The sequence below is a fragment of the Rhinichthys klamathensis genome, unplaced genomic scaffold (assembly GCF_029890125.1).
Source record: "Rhinichthys klamathensis goyatoka isolate OS25496 unplaced genomic scaffold, OSU_Roscu_1.1 h1tg000311l_1, whole genome shotgun sequence".
Taxonomy (NCBI): Eukaryota; Metazoa; Chordata; class Actinopteri; order Cypriniformes; family Leuciscidae; genus Rhinichthys; species Rhinichthys klamathensis.
The window spans coordinates 1550153-1575105 of record NW_026606829.1 but is presented as its reverse complement, the minus strand read 5'-3'; the positions used below and the strand labels follow the sequence as shown (position 1 = coordinate 1575105).

Below are 24953 nucleotides of genomic sequence, written 5' to 3'. Positions count from 1 at the left end.
GAATTCTGCTATTTCCCAATATATCAGGTGACTTGGAGAAAAATACATATAGTTTTTTCAGTCATATTTTTAAACACCTAAGATCTTTCCGTTTTCACTATTGCGATAAATATGTGCGCAATGGTATGTTATCGATAAGAGCTTCTGATTTGTCAAGATAATTATGTTTATAATACGGTAATTAATATGTCGCAAAAGAAGTTTCACTTTCAACCGCTATTGAATCAATGAGAGTCTACGGAAGTGTGGGAATAATGCGTGTGACCCTGTAAGTTAATTTATTTCACGTTATTTTTTATTAAGTTTCGCTGTGGTTATATGGAACTGTTAATTTATTCATTTGATGTACACAAATCAAACCGTAAATTGAATGGGATAGACTTAACTGTCATTTTCCGGGCTGAAGTCGGTTAGCCTAACTTAGCTATTCGCAAGATTCCTTGTCCCTGTCATAACCAAATCATCTTAAACACAGTTTAAAGAAAACATTCACTTTCTATTTATGTTTGTTATTGTGGTTATATTTAGATATACATTTCCAATAAGTAATAGGCCTGCCTATTATATTTTTGGAAAACGATAATCGCATTGTTGCAATGGTGGTAACTTCAAAGGCTTGTGGTTTCTGCAATTTTTTTTTTTTAAACATTACTGAAATAGGCTACTAAAAAGAATAAATTCTTTTAAATTACACATTTTCTTTTGACTTCCTTTAGGGTGGGGGAGGTGAAGCCTTAATTAGGGGTCCCCAGACTCCCTATATAATCAGAAACATATTAAAGTGATGGCTGTTGGAGTCTGTTGCACAGAAATTCAACAGCGTCGCGTGGAGCTGGTGGAGAACTACAGCGAACACCTTACTCGCCTGCTGGACGTACTGTTTAACGTGGGGGCGGTGACCGAGGAGGACCTCAGTCTCATCAGAGGTTCGGCTGTTAGAGGTGAGCGAGAATGTATGAGATTACTGTTGGATGTGCTGAACGGGAGAGGAGAAGAATCATGCAGGGCGTTCCTCTACATACTGCAGAGTGTTCAAGGTGAGACAACAAACCCAGGACAGGCCAACAAGCAAGAGCATCTCAAAAAGCACAAGGACATCTTGGCCAGACAGCACAGTCTGGTGGACTATCTCAGCATCAGAGGGCACAATTTAGGGCAGGATGAAACCTGGTACTTGACTGATATCACCTTCTCAAGACAAGCTGGTTATGCATCGCCTTCTCAATGCCGACATGAGTCAGCAGGAGTTGGGGATGCTTTCAGGACACGCACGGATGAGATCTGCGTTTTCAGGGATGTGTATGAGAATCTGCTGTCCAAACTATCAAGTGGTGTGAATATGCTGTCAGGAGTTGCTGGAAGTGGGAAAACCACGGTTGTGAGACGGCTGGTGCGAGAGTGGGCTGCAGAAAACACCTCGTCCAAGATTGTCCTATCTCTGGCCTTTCGTGAGCTAAACCTCATAACTCAAGAGCAGAGCTTGCAGGACCTGCTCTCGGATCACTACATCCACCTAAAACCTGTCCTGCACGAGTTACTGAGCTCCAACCCACCCAAGTTTTTGCTCATCTTAGATGGTCTGGATGAGTTCTGCTACCCTCTTAATTTCGAACACACTCCCAAGTGCTCAAATCCTGAGCGGGTGCAGCCTATACAATCCATTGTGGTGAACTTAATCAAAGGAATTCTGCTTCCAGGCGTGTCCATTTTCCTCACCTCACGGCCTCATGCGGTCTCCAAAGTTCCTCCAGTGCTGGTCAGTCATTTTTACAGTCTGCTAGGTTTCTCTTTAGCCCAGCAGAAGAAGTACTTTGAGCAGAACTGCAGTTCTCCGGAGGCTGCCGCTGCAGTGTGGGCCTCTGTTTCGTCCCATAAGCCCCTTCTCCTCATGTGCCACATTCCTGCATTCTGTTGGATTGTGTCCACTGCCTTGCTTGACGGTGGCTCCTGCCTTTGTCCTGATTCTGTAAGTGCCAAGTCAGGAGAAAAAGTAGTCCTTGAGAAAGCCAACCAACCGAACTCTTCATTGGGACCTTCTGAGGTCCTTCTGAGCTCCAAACCAGTCACGATCACTGAGATCTATTGCTGCTTTGTAAAATCCATCGTGCTATTCCATGTGCAAGGGCATTGCGAGGGCTCTCATCACACCAGGCTTCAGCACGCCCCTCATGTCCTTGGCGAAATGCAGCCTATTCTCAAAAGCCTGGGAGCTATGGCCTTCAAAGGCCTCCTGGAGAGACGGTTCATCTTCGAAAGCTCTGATTTGAGCTCTTTTAATCTGGATAGCACCAAAATCTCACAGGTGTTCCTCTTTGAGATACTTAAAGAGGATCGAGCATCCCTCACCTTTGAAAAGGGCTTCCATTTTATCCACACTAGCGTGCAGGAGTTCCTGGCTGCCCTGTACTATGTTCTTCAGTCACTTTCAGGATCAGATCCATTTTTAGGGCTCAAACCAAGCACAGGCCAGTATCTTCAGTCTGCGTTTAAGCAGATAGCATCTGCCTTTAACAAATTCGGCAGACCTCAGCGCCTCTTCCGCAGACGCATTAAGAAGGCCCTTCGCTGTGGTGTACATCATCAATCTGGACACATGGATCTTTTCTGCAGGTACCTTTAAAACTGTTTTCATATTAAATGCATTTTCATACGTTAATACATTCTGTGTCAAAAATCTTTCTATTCAAAATCATTAATGCAAAATGCTATTCATTCATACATACAGTGACTTGAATGCACATCTTGGTATTTTTTTATATTAATATTTTCTGTTTTTAATCAGAAAAAATATTTTAACAAAACCTCTTATTATTAATATCTGAAAAAGTCTTGTCTGCTTAATTAAAGTCATGTGGTACAAACAACATGAAAAAAAAAAAAAACGAAGCAGGAAAGTATGTCATAGAGAGAAAAAATGTAGCTTTTAATGATGCAAAGCAGGTTAGTACAGGTTGTCAAATGTTATGAATGTGGTGCGACTCGCCAAAAATTAATAATACATAAATAATTCACAACAAAAACTTTCATACTTGTAAAAATAAGTTTTCTTGGAAACATAGATAATTTTTAAACCCAGTAAACCCATTTTCCACCCCAATTGTTTTAAATGCAATGTTTTCTTCTTTTTAAAAGATTTTTTGATAGCTCTGATTTACTATGATGACTACATTACTGACCAGTTATTTCCGCTTATCCAGGTTTGTATGCGGCCTGCTGGTTCCTAGAGCACGTCTCATCCTAAATGGATTTTTCCCTGATGGGCCCAAGATGCATCTGCTCCGTTGCCAGCCCTCTCCTGACCCGACTCCTCCTTTCCTCCTCCATCTGTTACACTCCCAACTCCAGAGCTCCGCCCTCAGCCCAGAGAGGCAGGTCAATGTTTGTCACTGTCTATATGAGGCCCAGGACCCTGGTTTGTCCCAGCGGCTACAGGGTTGGATGAAAGTTCTTTCACAGCAGGCCCCAGGTCAGTCCGGTTCGGTAAACAGGGACTGGAGCGAGCTGGCTTTCCTGTTACAGCTCAGCTCAGATCTGCAGGTTTTAAATTTGGACGCTCAAGGACTCGATGCTGACGGATTACGCCGACTCCTACCTGTCCTTCCTCTCTTCTCAACTCTCAGGTAAATAGTGTAGGCTGGTAAGAGCTGTAGGCATAATTATTCAGTGATGATATGATGCATTCATCATTAAATATTATTATTTATTGTACTTATTGTGTGATATGTATTGTATGTTCTTTGCATAAAGCCTTGGCCAGAATCCTCTTGGTTCAGAGGGAGCGTCTGTGTTATCCCTCGTTCTGAGAAACCCAGATTGCCGCATTCAAAGCCTTTGGTAAGTAAGATAAGAATTATTATAAATTAATACATTATCATTTAAAAATGATCATAATTGAACTAATAAAGTGAGACTTTATCATGACTGTGTATGTTCAATATAGGGTGGTTGCGACAGGGCTTGGCTGTGAAGGCCTGAAAATCCTTGTGGAAGCACTGAAAGAAAATCGTACTGTGACTGATCTCAGGTGAACAGTGAAAAAAAACATAATTTCTCATTACAAATACACACAAATTGCATCTTACTCGATATTTACAATATCATTCTTTCATTAGAATGGCCATCAATAAAATTGGAGATGATGGAGCTGGTTATCTTGCAGAATTGTTGAGGACGAATTGCACACTGACAGATATCAGGTGATCGAGACTACCCAGTCTTTCTAGTCAATTATTTATCTTCAGTGTTCACTTTGTTTAAACATTTTGCCTTCAATAGACTTCGTGACAACCTAGTGACAGACAAAGGAGGAGAAGTCCTCATGGCTGCTCTCAAAGAGAACACAACATTAGAGTACCTGTGGTAAGAACCATTTATAGCTGATTTATTTCAGTTTATTTCCTTGTGATTCTGTAACACAAGTGGCATATATTTTCTTTATCCATCGCAGGATGTTTGACAACAAGTTTACCAAAGACGGCGTCAAGAAGCTGAAAGAATTCGCAAATACCAGACCAAACCTTGACATTAAAGTTTGCGTCTGACCCACAACCGACAAACCAGTGGAATATCTCTAAATGGCATTTGCTTTATTAAACTGGCTCATTTACATTTATTTTAATATTAGTAAAACTTACATATTACTTTTAACACACATTAGACTGTTAACCACTCAGGCTACTACTGCCCTCTACTGGACTTTTAAAGAGCTGTGGGTACTTATTGGTATGGTACGTTTGTAATACGTATTTAATTTGCATTTGGCTGTAATATAACCAGAACTGTCAATGATTCATAGAAAGTTATTTCTAAAGACACTGAATTGCATTTATTTATTTTGTGAAATACCTTTTTAATAGCAAAACCATTCATTTTGGCTAAAATCCACACAAGAAGATTTTACTGAAGCTTTTAAGTGCTTTGAGGACTCTAAAATGGCTTTTTTAGCACATCTCAGTTCTTCTTGTATACTTTATAAATTCTTTTCTTCTTTCTCTTTTCTGCTATAGTGTCTCAGAGCAGTTTGACAATAATACTTTATTGCCCTTTTTCTTTCTGGGTGCTTTTACATGCAGAGCTCATACAGGGTTCTTCTTGGATGCTTCATAAACAGAAGTAAAATGTATGTGTAAAATACACAAAGGTATAGTATTCTTTGGTTAGTCGATTCAAAGATACTATCAAATCAGTGATCGACATGTGAAACTATTGACTTCCTTTATTTATTACTGTTACTTTACATCAAGCCAGTTACAATATATCTGTCAGATAATAGTGTTTGCAACATTGTACGCCTGTCTTCTCTCTGAAAGTTGCATAATGTTCATGCATTGTTATATGATTAATTGTCGTAACATCACGAAATATGAATTGTTATAACAAGTATTATTGCTTAGCAATTCTTACAATGCAAATTACAAGTGTTGTTATGCAATCAATTAAAACAAGATGTACAAATAGATGTTCAATAAACACATTATATGGGTTCTCCAGATTCCATTTTGCTTTGGTAATGGAGTCTGTGGTTTGTCATCACACCAAAGTTCAAACCGCATTGCTTTAGATGTATAATTCCATAATATTGCTGCATTGAATGCAAAGGCTTGCCATACATGTGCATTCTCACATCTATCTCACTGTCAAGTCTCAAACATTGCATACGTTTATTGATGTGCAGAATAGAGGATGAACAGCAAAAAAAATAGGAGTTTTCACAGGTTCCTGAGGAATATTTAATATCAGTAATCCCTCATAAAGTAGTTTACTTGTATGTATTTGAATGTAGTTGCTCATTTAAACCACCAGATGCCGACGTGATGTTTTTCGACTCATATCACTCCTTTGTTCAGTTAAGTGCTTAGAAAGAGTACAAGCAATAACAGAAAACCTGATAATACCGTAAAAAGTGCTTTGGTCATTGGTTCAGTTAACTTCTCTTTTGATATTTGCTACTCAATTAGACTATTTATGCAATGTCAATCACAGATAAATGCGACTTCAGAAGTATGAAAAGAGCTCAAATCTGATACACAAAGAGCAAAGTGACTTGTTTCGTTTTCATGGAAAAACTATAATGTACATTGAGACATTTGGCAAATTTGATTACGATATGTTATGTTTATATCATGTGCCAGTCTTCTAGTGGTTTTGCAATAATGTCTTTGATGAACAACAGCTTAGTCATGAGAGAGATTGAAATCGTAAAATACGAGGACGGATTAATTGTTTGGGTTTTGTTTGTTGTTGTTTTTTAATGAATTTTAAAAAGCCATAAAAGGTCATCAAATTCCGTAAAATTGTAGCAGGGACCACAACAATCCGGTGTGTTCTGTGAATGTTCTTTGCGCTGGAGCAAAATATAATGTGCAATTATTTATATATTTTAGCCGATCGGCGGTTTGATTGGCTGGTCTCATCTCTAGCTCAGGACCCAGCCAATGGGGAAGTTGGCTTGTTTGTGTGAAGCAAGCGGTGCAAATATAAAATCGGGAGTAAGAGATGTTGGGAAATAAATGTATGTGTGAACATAACCCAAAGAGTGAAATTGGCATCATAAGGTTGTTTATACCTTTTCTACTCTGAAGAGAGCCGAAGCGAGGATTTGGTGAGGGAAATAGGTATGACTCATGTATAAGGATGCTCTGTTGTAAGTTTATCCTAAGACTGTTGATGTAATATATACTCATTTTATATACATTTTACACAGTCATTGATAAATAAGTAAATCGTTTATTTTGTTTTAAAATGATTAAATATTGATGTAAAAAAATGTTAGATTATTTTTGCACAATTCTTCAATATGACAAAGACTATTGGACCGTTATTCAATACCTGTATTTTATTATATCATTGCACGTTTTCACGTTATAAACTAAACTGTGATGTGTTGTTTGAATTGTATATAATGCGGTTTATGAGTTTTATGCCGCAACTTTGTTCAATCTCTTAATAGCTGTATGACATTCAACTTGCATTGAATAGGCCCAGCATCGACAATTGTTAATTTCCGAAAAATGCTTAATGATTGTCATGATGTTATATGAGCTTTTACATTTGCCGTCGGAACCAGATATGTATCAGATATGATGAATGGGAAACAGAACAGCTGGTACATCGTATGAGTTAGCCTATATATTACAATGTCCACATTTTTTACAGCGAGCATTTATTTAGCCTAGTACAGAACAATAGTGTGTGAAGCGATAACCAGGAAGTGCATTTGTCGCGACTGTTATTCAGTGCAGAGTGTGTATCCTCTGAACAGCTGAGCTCTGTTAGTATGCATGAGGAAGGAGTGGAGAGGGGTGCACATACACACACACAGGCGGAGGCACTGATGATGATGATGCCTGTCCAGTTTAGACCAGTTTTGGGGCTGCTCGTTTTCCGCAGGATGCTTAACGTAAACACATATATAAGACATCGCGCGTAAATCAGGGAAGATAATTCAACCAGAAAATCAATAATGATTGAAATAGTTTTATGAGGCGTTTGTGCGCATATAAAACAACGTGTAAGATGTCTGTTTGCATTCCATATTCTACATCGTTTGTGCAAAGCAAACAGAATTGAATCGTATAATTGTATGACAAAATGTCACTTCGCCAGTGGATAAATAGATTTTGTACAAAGATATCCGTAGCACAAAGCGAACAACTCGCGCCGCACTGGTTCGAACCGGCTTGATCTTGGTCTCACGTGGAGCTGTTCTCTGAATCTGTTTATCTCATAGCCAATGAGAGGAGAAGAGAATGTTCAAACAGCCAATCGGAGGCTAGCAGGGAGGGACTAGAGGAGGGAACTGGTTTCGATCAACAACATTCTCTTTTGGAACTCAGCTGTTTTTTGTTTATGAGCTGTTTTGTAGCTAAGCGAGACAAAGGAACTGAATCTAAATTATGTTCGAAAGGAGTTGCGGTTAAAACATTGTGTCAACAAAAGAACATTCACTATACTGGGATAACAATGTAATAGTTGGGAGATAAAAAAAAAAAGTCAAATTTATCATTATACATGTATTAAACATGTAAATGTTATTATAATTTATTGATATTGTTTAGTATTCAACATTAAAGAACTGACATCCAACTCTATGGCCACTTTCACAGGATTGCCCAAAGTTTAGGGGGATTTCCTCAGTATTACCAGCACAGACTGTATCATCTCCTTCAGTCATGGCTCCCTCACTGGCCACAGCCTTCTCCAGGCGCTGGTGGATGGCGATTACTGCGGTAATCGAAAACCTGTTGTTCTCTGCTGTCCTGCTCGGATGGGGCTCACTGCTCATTATGTTGAAATCAGAGGGCTTTTACTCCTACCTCTGCAGTGAACCAGGTAAGGAGGGGACAAATGAGTGCACTCAGTGTTACAGAAACTCGTAAAGACATTAAATGCACTATCCACAATAGATGCCAGATCGAATGCTGAAAATAATTACGTGAACATCAAAGAAAAGTCTAATATATATACAAAGCATATTCATTTGCTTTAATAGCTTTGTTTTCACTCTTTCCCCACTCAGATTTTAACAGTAAATGTTTGGCAGATTGACTCAAACCATCTTGAAATGCAGTTACCTTAAGCAAAACTTGTAGTATTATTTCGCAAGTCGCAACAACAGAGGCTGCAGCATTATGAAAAACAAAAATCTCTGTTGTCTGGCGCCCATCGCAGGGCTTGTGGAGGAATCCAAACCAGAATATCAATCGATCACTGAGAGTCAGTGCACCTTATTTGGAAGCCCTCTTGCTTTGTGTTGCCATTAGGAATTACAAACAGCATCTACAAGCTTGTTTGGCGTCAGAATTTTGGCAAAGTGGGTCTAGACTCTAGATAATTTGAGCTCCTTCACAGAGTTGATTTCAGGGTAAACAGAGAACATCAATCTGCTTAGCTTATATAACACAGTATAGATATTTCCATGTGCAGCTGTATCATCTTAAGGTCTTAGTGTGAAAGAAAATGTTTAATCAAACAATAAATATCAAGAAAACTTATAAAGAACTGTGATATGCTAGACTATTTGTGGATTTTCTGAATAGCTAAAAGAGTGTAGACCACTTAACAAAGATGAAAGATACCAACCATTCCATGCACTGATATGTGGGTCAACTTATTATTTATATGTTAAAGCACAGCCTTTAAAAAAAATGTACACTGCAAAAAACAATTTTCTCAGTTAGTATTTTTGTCTTGTTTTCCAGTACAAATATCTAAACATTTTTAAATCAGGTTACATAAGAAGCAAAAACACTTAAACATTAAGTCTACATTGTTTTTATAAAAATTAATTGTGTTCATAGAATCTTAATTCAAAGTGAAACCAAGTCACATTTTTCAGAAAACAAGGTCTACTATCATTTTACTTCTCAAGTAAATGTATCTTGATTTAAGAATGTATAGATATTTGTACTGGAATACAAGACAAAATACTGAGTAATAAATTATTTTTTCTGTGTAATTAATCCAGATGAATATAGAATCTTAACTGGTATAGGACTGTTCTGGTCTACTTACAACTCTTGGCAAAAATGTGTCTAGGTCATGATGTTCATCTGTGAAGAACAGCTTGTTCCTACTGAGCTCCGAGATTAACTTTATTTATTAATACATCATGTACTGATCATAGACTGGTACTGGTGCACATAGAATCATACTTATACATTAAGACTGCTAATGGAGTTCATGTCAACAATGTCATTGTCACAGGGCCAAATGGCTTAGACATAATAAAAAAAAACATGGAAGCAATGTGTGCCTGTGAGCCATATTTCAAAAAACCTTTGGGGTATACAGAACGAAGATATGCAACATATATACAGTATATGTGGGAGAAAAGTGTGCAGTGCAATGATAACTAAAGACTCAACAGTTCGATTTTTGTTGACCTCCTGTCTGTTCATATTGTTCACTGTCATGTGGCTTCTGATAATTCAACATTTTTGCTAAAAGTTTAAAAATCTCTGCTTGCTGACAATAGTGTAAAGTTTATTTTGGAGTGTAACGTCTTGTTCTTCAAAGACTTCTTTCTGTGCTGCTTTGATTTAGACTTTTTCAGTGAATTGGGGTCAGGAGACTCAGCCATGCTGCTCTGAACTGGCCCTGGTTTATGTTTCATTTTTCCACTGTCTCTTAAACGATTTAACACGCCTTTGTGAAAACACATTTCCGAAGTTCTGAAGAAACAGCCGGACTACTTTGATGACCCATTAGCACAATGGCTACAAATAAACTTAATCGCCATAATCTTCTCTAGGGGACTTCTGTCATCCGTTCTTTACTTATTAGGGCCCAAGCCCTAAGGGGCGAAGGGCCCCATTGTTTTCCTAAGGTTATTATTATTATTATTATTCAAACTTAAGGGCACTTTTGGGGCCCTTAACATGCTCAAAAATTTTGCACACAAGTGGACATGGGGGATCTTGGGGGCTCTGTGGCACACTCTTTTATCTGGTTGTATTTGAGGGGCTCTGTAGCTCTCTCTGCTTTTCACCTACAGGATGCTAAATTACTAGCGGATTTTTGATATCGCAAACGGGTTGGCCTTGGCGAGGCAACAAATATATGGCACAAAAAGGGAAACAGGAAGTGTACTATAACTGCATACATTGACTGATTTTGATTAAACTTCAGCTGTGTGTTCATTGTAGGAAGCAGATCACATGGATGTGACTATTGTGAGTCAATGTCTTAGCGCCACCAACAGGCAGCAGGAAGTGTGTCACTTTCAAAATGCTTTGAAATCGCCCTCTTATTTTAACCCAGTTTGCTTCAAACTTCGTCAGAATAATGTAAAGACAACACAGGTGTACACAGAGTTTTGTTAGTTTTACCTACAGTCACCAAACTCGCTACATATATTGTTCTCATCGTGCCAGACAACTTTCTAATTTACAGTCATTAGCTCTGACCAACAGGAAGTCAGCTATATTTGTTTGAATGTGGATATCTTGAATCAAGCTCTGAATTTTTAACTACTGGTCCAAAGGGCTTCATACGATTCACAACTTTCTCAACATGATGGCAATATATTGAAGATGCTAAATTGCCAACGGGTATTGGATATCTTGAATGGTGTTGCCATGCCGATGAATTAAAGTAATGACAAAAAGGGAAACTGGAAGAGTCTTATATCTTCTAAATAATAAATTATACACCATTGTGTATATTTTGTCTCTATATAAAGTAATACAAATAAAAAATAAAAAGCACATTTTTTTTTTTTTTTTTTTTTTTTTTATATGCAGATTTTGTGCTATCTGGTTGAAATAAATAAGTAAAATGAAATGTAATACATAGCATAACCACTAGCATAGGCCTAAAAATAACAGTTGACAGATAACAGACTTTGACATAGTTTTTTAACATTTACCCGCTTTAAATCTATATTGCCCGCCGTGCACAGTTGCCCGCGGTGGCGGTGGTGCCATGTCTTGGGCCCGTCATAACTGCTTGCAGCTTTATTCTTGTGTTTAAGAATTTGTAGTGAAGTTCCAAACAGAGTAGTGGCCTAGTACAACACTTATTTTGAAACTTTTTGAGACTTTTATTGATAGAATAGTGGGAAAGGTCAAACACATCAATGCACATTGCAATCCTGACATTCACGTTTCCCTTGTCTTTTTGATTTCAGCTGTTGTCAGCATCTAGTTCAGAGATTCTTGACACCAGGCCTCACATGTCTGATGACACAAGGAAGCAAATGTGGCTCAAGTGTTTGCTCAATCTAAATATGAGATTATCTTGCCATTTCCTCACGTTTCCCTTGGACTCAGCTGTCTATTTCACATTATCAGCTGGTTGGTTCTCTTTAATCAGCAGGCATGAGGAAACACTGACCAGGAAAATGCTTGTCTGGCTAAATGCTTTGGTTCGGCACTTCTGACTGAGTCTGTGTTCATGACGTTTTTGTGCGTCAGACTCGTGTTGAATTCTCATTCCATTCTGCTCTCGCTTCTCTATATCAAAGCAAATGGAAAATCAGGCCTGGCTGTCTCTGGTTTTTGCTGTCGCTGATTAGATCTAGTGGAACAATGGGTTCAAACGTCTGAAATAGAGCTACTCGTTCATCTGAAGAGACCTAAAATGTGAATCCAACAAAACCTGTCTACATTTGCAAGTCATATTTCAACCCAAATGCATAAGAAAATGGAGGCTGTTTTTAGGGTCATAACATTTTATTTTTTATGTTTTAATGGATATTTTATTCATAAGTATACACCACCGTTCATAAGTTTGAAAAAGTCTATAAGATTGTTTTATGTTTTTGAAACAAGTCTCTTATGCTCACCAAGACTGCATTTATTTGATCAGAAATCATTCTAATATGCTGTTTTGCTGCTCAAGAACATTATTTTTAATTAATTATTAAAATAATAATAATATAAATAATAATAATTATATATAATTATTGATTAATTTTGAAAACAAAAAAGTTGTAATGCTTAATGATTTTGTGGAAACCGTGATCGTTTTTTTGAGGATTCTTTGTTGAATAGAAAGTTCAAAAGAACAGCATTTATTTGAAATAGAAATCATTTGATTATATCATTATAACTGTTTTACTGTCACTTTTGATCAATTTGATGTCTCCTTGTTAAATAAAATTAATTTTGATTGCTTAAAATATTACTGACCCCAATTTTGAACAGAAATAAAAATAAAATGTTATTTATGCTTTAATTAATGATTCAATAATGTTACCATGCAAAAAAAAAAATCTTAATGGTCTTAAAACAATCTTCATTTTAGTTTTGTAATTTACTTAGTTTAGTTAGTTACTTAGTTATTTACATTTTTTTGTTATATTAGTTATTTAGTTTATATCAAATTGTGTACTGAACAGAAAACTACCTTTTCTATTCATTTCATGAAAAAGAGTAAAAACATTCACTACTTTTTGAGTCAGTCTGTTACTGCTATCAGGAGCAGCTATTGAAACGGGTGTGTATTGACTCAAGGCAGCTCATTTAGTACTCAACAAAATATCTCAAGCTTAGTTAGCAGATATCTGTCCTCTAATAATCAATCAGTGACTTCTAACCCTTTTCTTTTCATCATCAGTCACCTGCTCAGGTCATATCTGCATTACAAACACAGGTCCTTTGTTTGTTTTCTGATCACATTCGAACAAAAATCCCTCGCACAAAGACTCCCTGTCTCTTGCCCACCATTTTACATTCATAACAGTTTCTCCATATGCTGCAAAAAGCCCCATCCCCCATCAGAACAAGTTATTCCAGACCATTTTCAAGGCTGTTGATAATTCAAAAGAACGCTGGATAAACAACTTTTATTTAGTCTTGAAGAACCAAGTAAGAGACTTGTTGCCCAGGTAAAGCATGATTATCCATAGTCAAAACAACAGGGCAGTACATGGGTGAAAGAACAGGGTTAGAAATGTTAGTCAAACTGCTCATGCCTTGGCGGTTGTAGGAAGGTGTTGAGGCTGTGGGTTCAAATAAACTCCCGTGCTATTTCTGCTATAGTTGTTTACTGTGTATAGCTGCCTGTTTATTTGACCCTTTGCCAAGCATCCTGCCTGCTTTAGGAGGGGGACATGATGGTGGCCACGATATCTCTCAACGACATTTCCTGTTTTACTTCCCAGAGTGCCATAACTGTTTTCCTAGAAGTCAGAGTCCCAATTAGTCCTTAGAGTTTTACATGTGAGCATGTGACTGCTGACTACCCTGCTAAAAAATCCCAGTTTAGACCGGCATTACTTTCCACGCTGGTCCACACTGGTTAGTGCTGGTTTGGTGATTAGATTGCTCAATTTGGGTTCATTCTGTCTAACGCTTTCCAATCCTCCAGGTAACAGTACGGGGCAGAACATATCTGAGAATGAAAATGGTACAACAACAAGCCCAAGAAATGAGGAGGAGGAAAATCTTAATATGAATGGCTGGACCATCTGTAAAGAGCAAGATGAGATGCTGAACCTGGCCTTCACCATCGGCTCCTTCCTCCTCAGCGCCATCACACTGCCCCTCGGCATCATCATGGACAAATACGGCCCACGCAAATTAAGGCTGCTCGGCAGGTATAGGAGGAAAACTGGTTTCTTAATGCATAAAATAAAAATGTACTCTATTTATACGGTAAAAATATTATTAATATTATATTATACTATTATTATTAACATTATAAATTTGTGTAAAATATTGTTAAATTATTACATATGATATTGTTTTATTTGGATATTTATTTGGATTTTGAATAGTGCTGTCAAATCGATTAATCGCGATTAATCGCATCTAACATAAAGGTTTATACATACATATACGTATATACATACAGTATATATATTATACATTATAAACATATTATATCTTTACAAACTTTTGTTAATGCGATTAGTCGCAATTAATCGACGAATATTGAACAAATATTTTATATATATATGATTTTTTGTTATTTTTTTATATATTATATTTTATTATGTTATAACGTTTCATTGGCTCTCAGTTTGAAAACCTCTTTGCTAAAATATATGCATTGGATGTGGGATACATGATGTGTCAAAAGAATAATATGAAATGATCTCTTCGTAGTGCATCGTTTGCCCTGTCCTGCATCCTAATTGCATATGGAGCCAGTGACCCTAGAAGTATGTTTGCAAATCCAGCTGAGACCACCGTTGCTGTTAATACCCACCTACCCCTGCTCTCTTTGACATCCTTGTATTTTTCTTTTACAGATCTCTCTCTCCTAATCTTCTTCGCCCTTGCGCTGAATGGGTTTGGAGGCATGTGCATGACCTTCACCTCACTCACAGTAAGTGCTCATGTCGTACTAGTGGGTTTCCAAGGGTGTCCTCTCCGGCGCAATCTCACATGCTGGCCACATGCCACTAAAACTCAATGTAACTGAATAATGCAGGTGTTTTCTGTTTCCAAAAATTGCCGCATCATCATTTATTCATCCTCAAAGAGAATTGTTTTAGCTGGATTTCCAGCAGAATCATAGAAATTGGCATATGCTGACATAGGATGTGAATTGAATTTATTTCAACAACAAAAAAAGACAAAATAGCTCTTCCATATCTTTATATTGCAGAAACAGTAAGAGGAGAGTAAGAATAGTAAGAATAGTGAGTAGTATACTAGTGTGTTATTCCAATTTTAACCAGCGTCTTGTTTCATTTCTGAATGAATCAGTAGACTAAATGATTCAATGACTCTATCTTAGCATACTAGCAGCATACTATTCTTACTATTTCTGTCATAGTATGTGGGAGAAATAATAAGAGTAGTATGGTACTATGCGATTTCAAATTCAGCTAGTAACTTTCTGAATGAATCAGTGTTTTGAAAGAATCAGTTGATTTAATGATGTGATAACTCACTTATAAAGATGGTCACTTTTTGTCACCATTTACTGGTGTAACAATGTAACTCACAGAAACAGTGTCTGAATAATGTCCACCGCTAATACAGAATAGACAGTCTGTCTGGAACGTGCAAACAGAGACAAGTTGCTGCCTATAGTCACTTATGCTGTTCTAGGCAGAAGACATCAAAACAGCAGCTCAGAGCTATTGTGTCTTGCCACACACTGTTACAGTTTCAGCGATAAAGACAACAAAACATCTAGCTTTGTGTTTAGTGTGAGATCTGCAGTTCATTGGGTTCATATTGAGAAACATTACCAATAAGGAGAGCAGACTGTTGAAGCAAACAGGAAGTTGCGCTCATTGCGAGCTGGCGGGTGGTTGTCTCTTGTTCCTGCATGCTGCTCTGAGTTCATAGAAAACTTTGAGTTCATAGCTGATGGGACAGCCGTTCCTGCAACCAGTTCATTTGCTTGTGTTGTTGATTTTCTATTCCCGGTTCTTGTGCTACCATACATGCCTCAGCCTGTCTGGGCAACCCTCCAACTGTTACATACACACAGAGAAAAACACACACAGAAAGAGTGAGTGAACTGTGTAGCGGAACAGTACAGACTGTTATCTCAGCTGTTGTGTTCTTAGAACCTTTTCCCAGCTGTTCTGTATAACTATGTGTTTTACCCTGCTGGTTGTTGTGTCGGGAGGCTGAACCTGAGGTTCACTGTGCAGTTACTGTCTGACATCTGTTGTTTGGGTGCATCTCTCAATAGCTTCATTACTGTTACTGTTATCAGACTTATTAAAGGTGTCATATGTAATATTGACAGCTTCCATGGCTGCAATACGCTGTATTTTCTGCCAACTGGCAAATTAAACACAAATTAAACTGTGGAGCTTTTTGAGTTGATGTGTGTTGCTATTTTTCTTAGCATTTCTTTCCCAGCAATGCCCTGCAACCAACCAGAACAATGGTTGCCCGTTGACGGCAACATTGCCCAGCAACATTGCTCAAAAAGTTGCCCTGTGTATCATCACCTTAAGAACCACGTAGCAATCTACCAGTAACCACCGGGCAACCACATAGCATTACCATAGCAACCCCCTGGTAATCACTCAAAACACCCTAGCAACCACATAGTATTTCCCTAGCAACCATCTAGCAATGGCCTAACAACCACTTAGCAATTCCCTAGCAATCACCTAGAAAACCCTGGCAACCAATTAGGAAGGTCCTAAAGGCCCTGATATATTTACAGCATAGTTCTTTTTTGTTCTTCATTTTGGGGTAAAACGTAGTTCGAAATAAGTAAGTAACGATACACTGTTATCGAACATCTGACGCCGCCCACTCTGCTGAGAGCGACGGTTAGATGAATATGTTAATATGTGCTGCGCGCTTTCCTGTTAATAACAAAATAAACACACAACAAATTTGAGAAAACAGCAAGCATTTTTAATAAAGCATAAGAAAAGCATCTGATCATAGCAATGTGGATATGTTTGCACAAGCTCTGCAATTCAGCACTCTAGTAAAGTCACGTCACATTTGTATATATATACACAGCACTTTATACAATAGATTGCTTAAAATCAAATAGCTTTACAGCATTAAACATGAAAAATAGTATCAGTGTCTCGTTTCATCAGAAGTACAATAAAAGTCATTTCCTTCAGCATTTTTCCTATAAAGCATTTCCTCCAGTGTGTTCATATTTTCACTCGCCGGTCACGTCTAATCTCAACTGACTCATGAGGAGAAATGAACTGGAAAAAAAAGATTTCCATGTGAAAGAAGGCAGAGCCTCAGCGCACACCAACCTATTACTTAATCGCCACGGACCAATGGGAGTACAAAGGTGTTGACCAGCCGAAGCAAACTTTTCCAGACAGTTCGCTTTGACAAGCTGTTTCAAACTCCAAAAATGAACTCCAAATGAACTTCGTTTTGGCCTGATTTTGTTCTAAATTAAGTCACATCAGTTCATTCTACGATTTCGCTTGAAGTATATCGGGGCCTTAACAACCACTTCAAACACCTTAGTAACCACATCATTACTCTGGAACCACCCAGAACACCCTAGCAACTATATAGCAATGCCCTGGCAACCACCTAGCAACATAGCAGTCACTTATAGCAACACCCTACCAATCACCTGTCCTAGACAAACCTCTAGCGACGTCTAGCACTTAATACTCTAGCGACCACCCGAAACATCCTAGCAACCACATACATTTCCCTGACAACCATAGCATTGTAGTGAGTTTTGCACAGGTAAGCGCAGCTCACATTTATTTCAGCAAATGTAAAAATGTTGTCTAGAAACTTTTCTGAAAATTGTATTCTATGAATAACCAAGTCTCACATTCTGAAGACGAACCCTAAGAGGTTAGGTGAAGCTGGCGATCAACCCTCCTTTTCTTTCTTTTCCACGCTTTTCTATCTCTCTATCTGTCACTCTGTGTCTGCGCACTCAGCAGTTTATAGTGCAGCTGCAGTAAGAGTGCCTGAGAGCTTGTGTTTCCTCCCAGCACACCTCTGATGTTTTCCCAGTACACTGACTCAGCTCTTTGTGTCTAATGGCTGGACTGTCCCCTCCCAGCCACCTGATTCACTGTCTGACCTCAATCCTTCATCTGCCCATTTCTGCAGCTCTTATCCTCTCCCGTTTTAGCTCTGTCTGTCTGTCTGTCTCTGTCTGTCATCCCACTTGCTTTGTAGCAAGCAACCATCTTTTGCAACACAACCTCACTGGAGTTAGAATAATAAATAAATAAATACAACTTAAAATAAATAGTGAGAAACTATTGCATGAGCACAAGAATTGTTTTGCATGCACACGAGAAAATATTGCATGCGCACAAGAAAATGTTCACGTTCACGCAAGGGATTTTTTTTGTATTTATATTTTCAAATATATCTTTATTAATTCATGTGCATCCATACTTTATAGTAAAATGGCAGTGACGCACAAAGGAAATAGATTATAGTAGTAGTAGGATATACACAAACCAGAAATCGTCATTCGTGAGCAAGCAAAAAAATTCCTGTGCACACGCGAAAGTTTAACGCCAGTATATACAGTATATATTTTTTTGTAAATGTCCCTTTAGGGGCTCCGTAATATCCTCTATACCATAAAATTTCATTGGGGATATACTGTTCCTCTTTATTCCAGCTCTATCAGTCTCTGATGCACTAATGCTGTTTTTTTCTTCTTCATTTGTGCCTTCAATGCATTTATAACCCACTTCTTTAGGATGCTGAGTCATGTGAGGAAGCAAATAGGAAAAATGGCTTATAATGGTGGAATAGGAGCATTTAGGCTCCAGAAAACAGATTAAAAACACTCAGTAAGTGGGCATGCCAATCGATATTTTGCTGTGTTGGTCCAATGGACACTTCAAAATGAGGTGTGAAAGTTTTTGTTATATGATTTGTCATCTAAATATGTCCCAGCACCCTCAGTACTGGGTTGCATCAGGAAGGGCATCCGGTGTAAAACCTGTGCCAAACCCAATGTGTGTGTGCGCGAATAATTTCGATGAAGGCAGACCCTGCAATTGAGCGAGACATACACTTGAAAAATGATGAAAAATGAGTCATATAAATGCACCAGGGCCACACGGTCAGTTAAATGTGGAACAAATAATGATCAAGTGCATGTTATACATGACCCTCTGGAAGCCACCTTTGAACTTTGCAAAGTCAGGATCTGGCCAGCCTTTACTAGCTTTCACCAACTCACCTTTACAAGTTTTTCTTTTACTTCTCTGTTCTATATTAATTTTACCCTCACTCATTGTCGTTCTCTTGTGGTGGCAAGTATGATTTATCCACTTCAGGTCCCTCCCCCCAACCCATTTACAGTATGACTCATCATCCTCTCAGAGAGTGGTGGAAAAAGGATTTGACAGATTTCTGTGGTCATATGTTGCTCAAATGGGGATGGGAAACCAAATTCATAATGACGATCGGTGTGATTTCTCATGAAACATTCATTGATTTGTTTTTCTAACACACCCACACATTAATCTATTTTGACAGGTGCTTTTGGGAGAGTGGGACACAGTTACTCAACTCAGGCACTTCAAAATGTACTTTTTATTTCAACAAATCAATCAAGTACCACACTCACTGACTTTAGTGCACATCGATCCTAAATTTAAACCAGCTTCTGGGAAGCTCAAGGCTAAAAATAGCACTCAGTTTAAACAATTTATAGTACAGACTTAAAAAAAACTCCATGCCCACAGTTGAAACTCCCAGTGATCAAATTAACGAAATTGTACTCTTTTTTTAAAATATACACTGCTATTCAAAGGAATTATTGGTATGAGTTTTTAATGCTTTTGTAAGAAGTCTCTTATGCTCACCAAGGCTGCTTGTATTTGATCAAAAGATTTTGTGAAATATTACTATTTAAAATAACTTTTTTACTATTTTCTATTTCAGTATACTTGAAAATGTAATTTATTTCTGATGACAAAGCTGAATTTTCAGCATCATTACTCCAGTCTTCATTGTCACATGATCCTTCAGAAATCATTTTAATACGCTGATTTGATGCTCAGGAAATATTTCTTATTATTATCAGTTGAAAAAGCAGTGGCTGCTTAATATTTTTGTGGAAAGCATGATACATTTTGGGATGAACAAATCTATTATTTGATGAATAGAAAGACCGGTATTGATTTGAAATAAAAAAAAATTGTAGCATTAAACGTCTTTAAAATCACTTTTTCTGACTGACCTTAAACTTTTGAACGGTGATGTATCTTATGTACCTGCCTCACAAGTGCCATCAGATTAGTATCAGATGTAATATTTAATATTTATGAGATAATAATTTTAATATTATTTTCAAAATAATGTTATTTCAGATAACCATTATTGTAAATCTTTTGGTTGTTTTACACTACAGTGTTTTCTCAGTTCCAGTGGCCATGACTTCGGGACTGTTTGGTCTCAGTGGATTCCTTTGGTCTTATTGACTCATATTTAATCTAGACATTATCACTTTACTTGTAGACTATCAGTGTTTGTCAAACGTTTTGTTTTACTCCTTAGCCAATTTCATTGCAGCACAAGCTAGACAGAGCGACACTCGCATAATAATACAAGAGGATTTTGATAAAAGGGACTTTGTTGCAGTGTCTCTTTGTATTTGACATCACATGACCAGCTGTAGTGACCGTCTGAGAAAGCAGAAGAACAGTGTTACTGAAACAGTCTCTTGGTACTTCACATGTAACTCAACTCCATTGAAAGGCCATTACTCTCTGTCCTGTCGGCCCTGTTCCACAGTCCATTAGCCAAAGCTGTTCTTACACAGTCTCTCCAAACACAGGCACAATGCCGCCTATAGGGCGCTGGGTGTGTGAGAGTTATTGTAAGTGTCATCTGGGACGTTTTGGCTCTGGGATGACCTTTACTCTAATTAGAGGCGGTGAGTGACGTCTATGATGGGTTCCAAGGGAGAGCTTTCCTTCATTTTTGTCTTCAACAAGCTTTTGAACTGGGAAGTGGATGATGTCCAGAGAGTTCTTGGAAAATCTGTGTTGATGTTTGAACTGCGAGTTGTGGAGGAAATGTGATATAAGACACTGCCAGCTTTCGACAGGTGTGAAATAGATGTTGTTTTTTTTATTCAGAGAAATGGAAAATACCTAGAAATTAGAAAATAAGAAACATGTACCAGAACATTTTGATACCCTGCAACTGCACTAAAATATTAAGAAATAAAATAAAATGGTGTGACATACAATACTCCATTAATAACTATTTTAAACAGCATTTTGCAAATTATTTTAGATTTATCATACATCCAAGTTGACCACAGTGAGAGACTACATGGAACATTTTTTAATAATCTTTTTTTAAAATGTAACAAAACAAAAGGATTAAAATTAAATAAATAGAAATATATATATATTATATATAATTGTATATATTTTATAATTATATTGTTTTTTAATCATTCATTTTATTTGTCTTATTTTGAGTGTGTACAGGAAACTTCTGTCACCAAGACAAATTCATTGTGTGTGTAAGCACACTAACAATAAACCTCATTCTCGTACATTAATTATAAAAATATTCTCTTAAAGAATACTATCGTAAATGACGACACTCTTGCTCTCTCTGCCTTTTTTCCTTCTCAGATTCTCTGTGGTTCTCTATCTTAGGCGTTCATGCTCTCTTCCTTCCTCTGTATTTTCTCTGTCGTTTGACAGTTGTTTACCCTGACAGTGGAGTTTAGAACAGCCAGTGCTGTACTCCTCCACCCAGCTCAAAAGCAACAGCATTACGCAAGCTTCTCCAGTGTCCATCACACTTTCTCTCGCTGCTAAAAATATTCACGGCATGCAGTTGCCTTTTCAAACGATGTTCCCCCACCTACATGTTGCTCCCACCGGAGAATATCACTGTTACCCTGATGTAATGTTTACTTACCCTCTGCTATATCTGACGTTTTGTCATTTAAAACAGATCCTGTTACAAGATATCTGTTTTTGTTTTGCTTATGGCTCAAACATTATGTCCACAAAGTGAAAGCAAATATATTTACTTTTCATACCAGTACTGCCTCTAAAACGTATTTTTTTTATGCACCTGAAGAGATTTTGATATCCCCTGTTTGACTCTTCTGTAGCTTCCCAACATGTTTGGTGATCTCCGCTCCACTTTCATCGCATTCATGATTGGCTCATACGCCTCATCCGCCGTCACCTTCCCAGGAATAAAGGTAAATCTGAGTGCTCAGTTTGGACTTATTTAATAAGCTGAGCTTAAATCAGTGTTAATGATGATGATTGTTGCTCTCTATCAGGTGATCTATGACTTCGGTGTTGCCTTCATCACCATCCTTCTGGTGTGGGCTGGCTGTGCCGGCCTGGTCTTCATCAACTGCTTCTTCAACTGGCCACTCGAGCCCTTCCCAGGACCTGAAGACATGGATTACAGGTATGTAGTCCAGTGTGTCTGTACAGTACCGTTTAAAAGTTTGCGGTCGGTATGATTTTTTAAAAGGAATTAGTTACGAAACATTTATATTTCAAATAAATGATGTTCTTTTGAACTTTCTATTCATTAAAGAATCCTGCTAAATCTATCACTGTTGTTTTTACAAAAATATGAAGCAGAACAACTTGGATCACATTCAACATTGATAATAATAAGAAATGTTTCTTGAGCATATTAGAATGATGTCTGAAGGATCATGTGACACTGAAGACTGGAGGAATGATGCTGAAAATTCAGCTTTGACATCATACGAATAAATAACACATATTATATTCAATTATATTAATTAATATAATGTAAAATGCAAAATTATATTAAAATATATTAAAATAGAAAATCTTACAGACCCCAAACCATGATTTTGTTTTCTGTATCCATTTATTGAAGGTTCTGATGGAACATAATTCACTTATTGTCTGTCTCACGCTTCACCTTGTCAGTGTGAAGATCAAGTTCAGCTGGCTGGGCTTTGACCACAAGATCACAGGGAAACAGTTCTACAGGCAGGTGACCACCGTTGGTCGGAGATTGAGTGTGGGCAACTCCATGAAGAACAATCCAAAACAGCTGGCCACCCAAGAAGGCAATAAACTCTGCCTGTCCACGCTCGATCTGGAGGTCCAGTGCAAGTCTGAGGAGGAATGTGAGTATCGTCCTTTTTGATATGTTTTCAGTTCACCAGTCTTGCTTCTCATCGTCTGAAAAATGTAAAACCACACCAAAAATCTGGGATTTTTTCTTTTATTTGTTTATTTATTTATTTTATTTTAGGATCTTGAAACATAAAACAAAGAAAAACGATGTCATAAAATAAGTAAGAGATATTGAAAATTCGCTGTTGCAACATTGTACTCCTTTGTTAGGTAAGATGTTCTTAAATTAATTTACATTTAAAGGAGCATTGCGGAAGTTCCGAAATTTCTAACCGTTACTGACACCAGTGGCCGTTAGAGAAACTGCAGCCCGTCTCATGCTCGTTCTCGGTGCACACGCTGGCACGCTCGTTGGCCGCACTAGATAAGGCTTTTTTTTTTTAACTTACGAGGAGTTTCCGTGGGTATTTGGATTGTGCTGGAGGCTGGTCGCTTCTTTCCGTCCGCAGAGTCCATTTGAAACACTACTGCTAGCGATTGCCGCTGCTTACTAATGGCTACCGTACGGATGTAAGCCCAAGTAGACGAGAACGCGCATGACGTCACATTTTGTGAATTTTCACGCCAATTCGGACCCGACTCCTCCACACACAATTGAGCCTACAGGCTGATAGAGGCAACCGTGGTGGACAGTCAAGGGGCCCTATCTTGCACTCGGCGCAAATGACTTTGTACACTGACGCATGTATCATTCCTATTTTGCACCCGCGCAAAGCGGACTTTTCCCTCCACAGACACACGTCGGTTAACTAAGAAATACACTTGCGCTCCCCGGGGCGGTTCAGCGCAAAGAGGAGGCGTGTTCCGGCGCAAACTTTCCCTCATGCTATTTTGCTGTTCTATAAAACAATTGCGCCACTGACCAGAAAAAAACTAGTCTAAAGTCAGTGGCGCGTTGCGCGTTGTTCATTATGCTATTTTAAGGGCGCATGCTTGGCCATAATCAATGTAGCGTGTGCACAACGCGCATACACGTTGATTCTCTCATCTAAGCAGCAGTTTTCATTTTTGCAAATCATACATTATTACGATAGATAGATAGATAGATAGATAGATAGATAGATAGATAGATAGATAGATAGATAGATAGATAGATAGATAGATAGATAGATAGATAGATAGATAGATAGATAGATAGATAGATAGACAATTTATTATAAAAGCATGTAGCTTACACATTTACCCAAATTATCATACGCCTGTTTAACAGAAGTTAATTTGGGTGGGTTTCTCCATCCCCAATGTCACTTCTCTGTGTTTTACGGGCCTGACAAGAACGTTGCTCTCCTCGGCTGTGAACCGCTCCTGGCGCGCTTGGCAAATCCGCCGTTATAATAGGAATCCGCTTTAGAACAAGCGCGCCTGCTCTTAAAGGGAATGTGAGATGACGCTCTGATTGGTTTATTTCACGTTACGCCCAAACCACACCTATGAATAATGAAGCTACTTCAGACCAACCCCTTTTAGATTTGCGCCAGGCGCAAGAGTCATTTATCCCGCCGGGAAAATAGCAACAGCGCCGGGATCCGCCCACAAAGTTACTTGCGCTTTACGCTTTGACACTTGCGTTTCAGATCGTTAAAATAGGGCCCAAGGTGTCATTCTTTCTATTACATTATGGTTGGCTCATAAATGTACAAATGAAGACTCTATCTTAAAGATTTTTTAAGTAAAAACCTACACATAGCCCCTTTAAATTACATTAAAAATGAGTTATAATATTGATAACATAAAATGTATGTTGTTTTACTGCTTTAATAATTTAAAGGGGTCATGAACTGCATTTTTGTATTATTTTATAATATTTCCCGAGGTGCACGAAATTTCGACTGATTTACCAAAGAATCCACAGTGAAATGTACCGAACAAACAAATAATGCTCTACTGAAACATTCACATAGTTGAAAATAAATAACCACTTTCCTAGCATTAGAATCCTTTGGAA

General features: G+C 38.0%; 2 protein-coding genes across 3 annotated transcripts in view; both read left to right on the top strand.

Annotated features, from left to right (window-relative positions):
* The first annotated feature begins 52 nt into the window (after positions 1-52).
* Positions 53-5484, top strand: si:dkey-118k5.3 (NLR family CARD domain-containing protein 3). Its single transcript, XM_056271190.1, has 8 exons — positions 53-268; positions 717-2610; positions 3198-3620; positions 3748-3834; positions 3941-4024; positions 4113-4196; positions 4276-4359; positions 4448-5484. The coding sequence occupies exons 2-8, from the start codon at positions 785-787 to the stop codon at positions 4539-4541; spliced, it is 2682 nt and encodes an 893-aa protein (XP_056127165.1). The 5' UTR covers positions 53-268; positions 717-784; the 3' UTR covers positions 4542-5484.
* Positions 5485-6453: 969 nt separating this feature from the next.
* slc43a2a (solute carrier family 43 member 2a) overlaps positions 6454-24953 on the top strand; it is a 28059-nt gene continuing 9559 nt past the window's right edge. Inside the window, exons 1-8 of one of the 2 annotated variants that reach the window (XM_056271089.1) lie at positions 6454-6614; positions 8106-8331; positions 13813-14041; positions 14553-14608; positions 14699-14775; positions 21985-22077; positions 22162-22295; positions 22796-22998. In XM_056271089.1, coding sequence (XP_056127064.1) covers positions 8172-8331; positions 13813-14041; positions 14553-14608; positions 14699-14775; positions 21985-22077; positions 22162-22295; positions 22796-22998 — 952 coding nt within the window. In that variant the 5' untranslated portion in view covers positions 6454-6614; positions 8106-8171. The remainder of the gene's footprint in view (positions 6615-8105; positions 8332-13812; positions 14042-14552; positions 14609-14698; positions 14776-21984; positions 22078-22161; positions 22296-22795; positions 22999-24953) is intronic. The other variant, XM_056271090.1, reaches the window with a different exon arrangement.

Excerpts from the sequence above, each read along its gene's own strand:
- si:dkey-118k5.3 (XM_056271190.1), top strand. The coding sequence starts at position 785 with ATGGCTGTTGGAGTCTGTTGCACAGAAATTCAACAGCGTCGCGTGGAG. Across the intron at positions 3,835-3,940 it reads TGCCGCATTCAAAGCCTTTG|GGTGGTTGCGACAGGGCTTG; the intron begins GTAAGTAAGATA and ends TGTTCAATATAG. Across the intron at positions 4,360-4,447 it reads ACAACATTAGAGTACCTGTG|GATGTTTGACAACAAGTTTA; the intron begins GTAAGAACCATT and ends TATCCATCGCAG.